The sequence below is a fragment of the Lactuca virosa genome, chromosome 2 (assembly GCF_052849685.1).
Source record: "Lactuca virosa cultivar CGN04683 chromosome 2, Lactuca_virosa_CGN04683_v6, whole genome shotgun sequence".
NCBI lineage: Eukaryota > Viridiplantae > Streptophyta > Magnoliopsida > Asterales > Asteraceae > Lactuca > Lactuca virosa.
This window is the reverse complement of record NC_136427.1, coordinates 150,305,433-150,312,257: the sequence shown is the minus strand read 5'-3', so window position 1 is coordinate 150,312,257 and position 6,825 is coordinate 150,305,433. Positions and strand designations below refer to the sequence as shown.

At 27.3% G+C, this 6,825-nt stretch overlaps 1 protein-coding gene across 9 annotated transcripts; it reads left to right on the top strand.

The window, feature by feature from the left end:
* The first annotated feature begins 1,552 nt into the window (after positions 1 to 1,552).
* On the top strand, positions 1,553 to 6,268 carry LOC145159600 (CMP-sialic acid transporter 3-like). Of its 9 annotated transcripts, none has more exons than XM_079078605.1 (17): positions 1,553 to 1,647; positions 1,858 to 2,104; positions 2,238 to 2,288; positions 2,364 to 2,558; positions 2,695 to 2,811; positions 2,908 to 2,964; positions 3,062 to 3,184; positions 3,268 to 3,327; positions 3,495 to 3,617; positions 3,708 to 3,785; positions 4,587 to 4,656; positions 4,745 to 4,852; positions 4,946 to 5,079; positions 5,197 to 5,273; positions 5,594 to 5,642; positions 5,759 to 5,821; positions 5,925 to 6,268. In XM_079078605.1, the coding sequence occupies exons 4-16, from the start codon at positions 2,388 to 2,390 to the stop codon at positions 5,807 to 5,809; spliced, it is 1,218 nt and encodes a 405-aa protein (XP_078934731.1). In that variant the 5' UTR covers positions 1,553 to 1,647; positions 1,858 to 2,104; positions 2,238 to 2,288; positions 2,364 to 2,387; the 3' UTR covers positions 5,810 to 5,821; positions 5,925 to 6,268. The 9 variants fall into 9 exon arrangements, with proteins under 9 accessions (XP_078934731.1, XP_078934735.1, XP_078934737.1 ...); XM_079078609.1 differs by having other exon boundaries at positions 1,561 to 1,647; positions 1,995 to 2,104; XM_079078611.1 differs by lacking the exon at positions 1,553 to 1,647 and having other exon boundaries at positions 1,660 to 2,104; positions 2,388 to 2,558.
* The last annotated feature ends 557 nt before the right edge of the window (positions 6,269 to 6,825 follow it).

Genomic DNA, 6,825 nt, shown 5'->3' with positions numbered 1-6,825 from the left:
ACAACTTTTAATTTTTGAAACTCAAACCATCTAGCTCTAAATTAATATTATTATATGGGAAAACTGCAATAAAGTTCCTACATATTGGCCTCATAATCGATTTAGTTATAATATTTTTTTTATTCAATTAAGTCCCAAATACCGGTAATCGTATTCAATTTAACCCTTTGACCCGGTCAACAGGTCATCAAACTTTCAAAAATTACATTTTTGGCCCAGATTTCAAATTTTATTACAAATTCGGTCCATAATTTACACTTTTGGCCCAAATTTTAAATTTTGTTACAAATTTGGTCCAAACTTTACCCTTTTGCCCAAATTTTAGAATTTTATTATGAATTCATCCTAACTTTAGATTTTTTACAAATTTCTTTCTCAAAAAATTGTTTCTAATATGTTTTTTCTTTATAAAATCATATTTATAAAAAAAAACATATTTTCACATAAAAATCTTATATTTTCTATATAAAAACGTTTTTTTAAAAACCTTTTTGTATATGAAATATCTAGTTATAAAAATATGTATTTATTAAGTATATAAATATATACAAATCCATTTTTATAAAAAATGTATACAATAACGTATTTTACATAAAAAATGTATACAAATCCGTTTTTATATAATACGTGTTTGTATATATTTTTTTGTAAAATACGTTTTTATATACATTTTTTTATCAAAACGGATTTGTATATATTAATATACTTAATAAATACCTCTTTTTACAACTAGATATTTCATATACAAAAAACTTTTTATATAGAAAATATAAGATTTTTATGTGCAAATACGTTTTTTTTGTGTAAATATGATTTTATACAAATCCGTTTTTATAAAAAAATGTATACAAAAACGTATTTTACAAAAAAAATGTATATAAATCCGTTTTTGTATAATACGTGTTTGTATACATTTTTTTTTTGTAAAATACGTTTTTTTATACATTTTTTTATAAAAACGGATTTGTGTATATTTATATACTTAATAAATACCTATTTTTATAACTAGGTATTTCATATACAAAAAACTTTTTATATAGAAAATATAAGATTTTTATGTGAAAATACGTTTTTTTTTGTATAAATATGATTTTATAAAGAAAAAACATATTAAAAACAATTATTTAAGAAAAATAGTTGTAAAAAAAACTAAATTTAGAATGAATTCATAATAAAATTCTAAAATTTGGGCAAAAAGAGTAAAGTTTGCACCAAATTTGTAATAAAATTTAAAATCTGGGTCAAAAGTGTAAATTTTGGACTGAATTTGTAATAAAATTTGAAATCTGGGCCAAAAATGTAATTTTTGAAAGTTGGATGACCTGTTGACCGGGTCAAAGGGTTAAATTGAATACGACTACCGGTATTTGGGACTTAATTAAATAAAAAAAATATATAGGAATTAAATCGATTATGAAGCTGTATATAAAGACTTTATTGTAGTTTTCCTTATTACATTACCATTTTTGTATTATGTGTCACAAAATTTACACGTGTTCAATACTTCATACACAATGACAAAGAACTAGCTACCTACCAAAAAGATGCAGAACAAACAGACCTTGTTGCATTCATCTATAGACTACTCTGTGTTCCTACCTCATCGTTATTTCCTATAAAATATCAACTAAAAATCTGTAGTTTAAGGTATAACTTGTTGACACTTCATTTTTAGTAGATGTTCAAAATTTTACTTGTGAAATTCAAACTAAAAACCAAATACAAAGACTTGATTTGAATGTAAACGAGTAAAATAGCCCACAATTATCGTCGTCGGTGATCTTTCAATTTCAATTTCAATTTCACGCGATCTTCTTCTCAACTCGTTGATGTAAATTTAAAGTAACGTCATAACAGGTGTTTGCATTTTGGAGGGGGAGGGAAATTATAAACCAAAAAAATAAACCCCATGTTCTTTCATCAACTGTTTAACCAAGAAATGAAGTAATTCGATTCTCTCCACCTTTGATCAGACTTTCAGTTTGTTTTGCTAGCTTGAGTAATTGATTCAGCCGCCGGCGGAAGTTGAATCGTGGTGGCCGTGACCGGACGCCCGATCGTCAGATCTAACAATGCTTTCGCTTCCCGGAATTTTATAATTAAGGTAGATGTCAATTTTGATGCTTTCTATATATCCTTTTCAACTACAAATTAACTGAATCATGACTTCATGAGATTCGAGTTGCAAGTTCTGAGCTAATGGATCGTGTGTTCATGGCATTGTTTTGAGAGCGCAGAAAAGCGTTTTTGCACATTTGATAGTCATATAAATACATCGGACATTCGAGGTTAGTGTATCAGGTCATTGATTGAGATATTTAAATCGGTAACTGGTTAATCAATGCTTTAATTTCGTGGCTTAGGGTTTAGATAGAGTTCGGTTTCAGATGATGAAAAACGGGACAATCGAGTGCAGCTTTTGCCATTCCAAATTGGTAAATCCATCTACAAAATCGATCTCAAGGGCTTATGATAGACATCAGAGTAAACTATCAAAGAAGCATCGAGCTCTTAATGTTCTCTTGGTAGTTGGTGACTGTATGTTAGTTGGATTACAGGTGATTCTTCCTTCTTCCTTCTTCCTTCTTCCTTCTTCATTTCTTCTCTTCCAATCATACCATGCATATTCATTCCATTGAAGCTGTTCAACTTCAAGTTGCTCATTAGCTTACATTCTTCCTTTTCTTTTCACAGCCGATTTTGGTGTACATGTGTAAGGTGGATGGGAAGTTCAATTTTAGCCCCATTAGTGTGAATTTTTTGACAGAAGTTGCAAAAGTTATCTTTGCACTTGTTATGCTTTTAATACAGGTAAACAAATCATTGTGCTTTAGGTTTAGTTTTTCACTTTTTTGCTATTACAATCTACACATGATTTCACAAATTGAAGAAATATTGTTTTTACAGGCTAGAAATCAGAAGGTTGGAGAGAAGCCACTTCTTTCAGTCTCCAATTTTGTACAGGTAATCAATCAATTAATCAATCAAATCAACTTTTCCATACATTTTCCCATGAGGGTAGTTTAGTCATTTCACATTTTTACCTTCATTCTTTCTACAGGCAGCTCGCAACAATGTGCTTCTTGCCATTCCTGCCCTTCTCTATGCTATCAATAATTATCTTAAGTTCACAATGCAGCTGTATTTTAATCCAGCAACTGTGAAAATGTTGAGCAATCTCAAGGTATTTATTGGTTTTTAACTTTTAATTCTTTACCTAAAACTTATTTGTTGATTTTGTTCTTTGTAAAACCCTAAAATCTATAGGTTTTGGTAATTGCTGTTTTGTTGAAGATGATTATGAAGCGAAGATTTTCCATAATTCAGGTTCATTACTTCATTTGTAACCTTGTAAAACCCTAAAATCTTTATTATATATTGTTTGTTATTAATCATATTATATATATATATATATATATATATATATATATATATATATATATATATATATATATATATATATATAAAATTTGGGGTTTTATTTTATTTTTTAGTGGGAAGCTCTTGCTCTTTTGCTTATTGGAATTAGCATAAATCAGTTGAGTTCTTCACCTAAGGGAACTACTTCAATGGGTGTTTCAATATCAATGAGTGCATATATTTGCACATTTATTTTTGTAAGTTATATATTTTTTTTATTATTTAATTAATCATAATTTTATTTATTGTTTTTGTATATGTTGAAATAAATTGAGTTTTGTATACAGGTAACTGTTCCATCTATGGCATCAGTCTTCAATGAATATGCACTCAAGAGTCAATATGACACAAGCATTTATCTTCAGGTTATTTTAATTTTTTTTTTTTTTGAAAAAAACCATCAACCTTCTAATTGTTTCCAAAAAAACCCCTCAACTTTTTATTTTTTTTTTTCGAAAAAACGTTCACGTTTACAAGTTTTTTTGAAAAAAAAAAGACTAAAAGGGCCAGATTGAAAAAAATGCAAGGTCTTTTTCAAGAAAAAAATAAAGTTAGAGATTTAATCCGGAAAAAACACAAAATATAAGGTCTTTTATGAGATTAACCATTTTGAAAAAAAGAACTGAGGGTTTTTTAGGAAAAAAATAAAAAGTTGAGGGTTTTTTTTTGGGTTCATCTCATAAAAAACCTTATATTTTGTGTTGTTTCCGGATTAAACATCAACTTTATTTTTTGCCTGAAAAAGACCTTGCATTTTTTTCATTTTTTTCAATCTGGCCCTTTTACTTATTTTTTTCCAAAAAAATTTGTAAAATGTGAGGGTTTTTTCGAGAAAAACTAAAAAAGTTGAGGGTTTATTTGGAAGCAGTTAGAATGTTGAGGGTTTTTTCTAAAAAAAAAAATACAAAGTTGAGGGTTTTTTCGGAAAAAAATGAAAAAATATAAAGTCTTTTTTCAGGCAAAAAATAAAGTTGAGGTTTAATCCGAAAAAAACACAAAATTTAAGGTTTTTTATGAGATTAACCCTTTTTTTCAGAAAAAATAAAAAAATGCAAGGTTTTTTTTTTTTTTTTTTTTTTTTTTTCAGGAAAAAATTAAAGTTGAGGCTTTAATATATCTTTCTCAAAATTAATATAACGAATTTGTAAATATTTGTCTGATTGCAGAATCTGTTCTTATATGGATATGGTGCAATATTCAACTTCCTAGGGATCCTTGGAACTGTTGTAATCAAAGGTAAAAGTAAAATGACTATTCTACCCTTATGCAACTATTAGTAGTTTAGTACTGATTTTAATTTATGTTTGTAATAATGAATTTTCAGGTCCTGAAAGCTTTGATATTCTTCAAGGACATTCAAAAGCCACCATGTTTTTGATAATAAACAATGCAGCACAAGGGGTATTATCGTCTTTTTTCTTCAAATATGCCGGTAACGTTATTAACTTATTATATAATTTATAACAATCTTCATAAATTATTTCTTTCCACACAATTTTATTTATTTCTATTTATGGAAATGCAGATACAATTTTGAAAAAATATTCCTCAACAGTTGCCACGATCTTCACAGGCTTTGCATCCGCAGCTTTATTTGGACACACGCTTACTATAAATTTTATTCTAGGAATTTCCATTGTTTTTATATCAATGCATCAGGTATATTTATATTTATATAAATAAATATAAATATAAATATAAATAAATGGGTCCCACAAAATGAAATTGTTAATAAGCTTTATGCATTTGTAATATTTTCATCCGTTTTTTTTTTAGTTCTTTTCACCTCTTTCTAAAGTCAAAGAGGAAGAAGATGGAGTTTTGAAGTTGGAATCATTTAAGAAGAATGAGAGGTATAAATAATTAAAATTATCACATAAGCAATAATTAAAATGTTTAATTATCAATTAAATATCTGAAATGTTGATTTTTTTTTGTGTGATTTCGATTTTTGTTTGATAAAAAATCATTTTAAGTTAGTATTCCTCAACTTATGAAATTTATTTTGGAAGCAAACACGATATAACAAAAAAAAAGTTAAAAAGTTAACAATTACACGATATGTTAATATGTTCAAATAAAAACTAATTTGAAAATAAAATATTGTAATAAGAAGAAACAAAAGTACAATTTTGCTATTTATTGAATTTACTTAAAGAAATAATTTTAACAGGTCAAGGGATTCGTCTTTTATTAATATCGCAGCAGGGGCTAACGATGAGGTAAAAGGTGTTGGGTGTTTTCTTTGTTTGATTCGAATGCTTTTATAAAAATTAAAAAATCAGCTATTTTTTTTTTTACAATTTATTATTTTTTGTGGGAATTTAATTATTTTCAGGTTCTTCATCGAGTTGGATCTGATGAAAGACAGCAACTTCTCCCTACTTGAATTCTTAAAAAAGTATGTTGCTCAAGTTACAAAGTATTTTGTTTAAATGCATTGATAATTTGATATATAAATAATTTATTATGTTTGTGTATTTGGAATATAAATTGTTTTGTAGGTTTCTTGTTCAAAGTATTTTTGTGGTGAGGAAGAAAAGATATATGAAGAATGTAATGAATGATGAAAATTGAAATCCCATTTATTGTACCTTTTCATGGGATGTGATTAGAAACTTGGTTTATAGAGGTAAAATACAATAGTTTTCGATTGAGAAAGAGTAAAATATCGGCTTTGTTTTGAGAAAAATGTTTTGGCAACATGTTTGTCATATTTATGAGTGTAAATTTTTTTTTTTTTTTTTTAATGTTAATAGTTAATAGGGATAAGGTCATGATTAGTTTCTAAAATTTTGAAATTGTGTTCATTTTGTCAATTTTTGTTTATTTATTATTTTTTTTGGAACGGCTGAATTATATTAAACTAGCAAGAAGCTAGAAAAAACAATTACTCCCTCCGTCCCAAAATTATTGTCTACAGACAAAAAACACATAGATTAAGAAAAGCAATCATTAGTTTTGTCTTTTTGAGTAAAATGACCCTCTTGCCCTTTTCTAAAACCAATGGGAAATGTGCGTTTGTAATTATTCAAGTTTACTTTATTAAAGGTTAGGGGTAATATGGTAAAAGTGTAATCTACTTTTGGTAGTGAATAATAATTTTGGGACAAACTAAAATAGTAAGGTGGACAATAATTTTGGACGGAGGGAGTATATGATAATAGAAGAAGGATTATGAAGATAAGGAGTCTAATTTAACTTAGCTTTGTTACATCTATTAGAAATTTAAGAGAAAACCTTATCAACTACATCATAAAAAACAAGACCTTTTTTGGGATAATCGTTAAAAAAATGACTACATTCATAAAATTCCAAATGCACCAAAACGTTATCAGAACAACTGCATAAAAAATCTTACGCTGACCTCCCCTCAACGTGACTGCACTAGACCAAGAGAGAAGA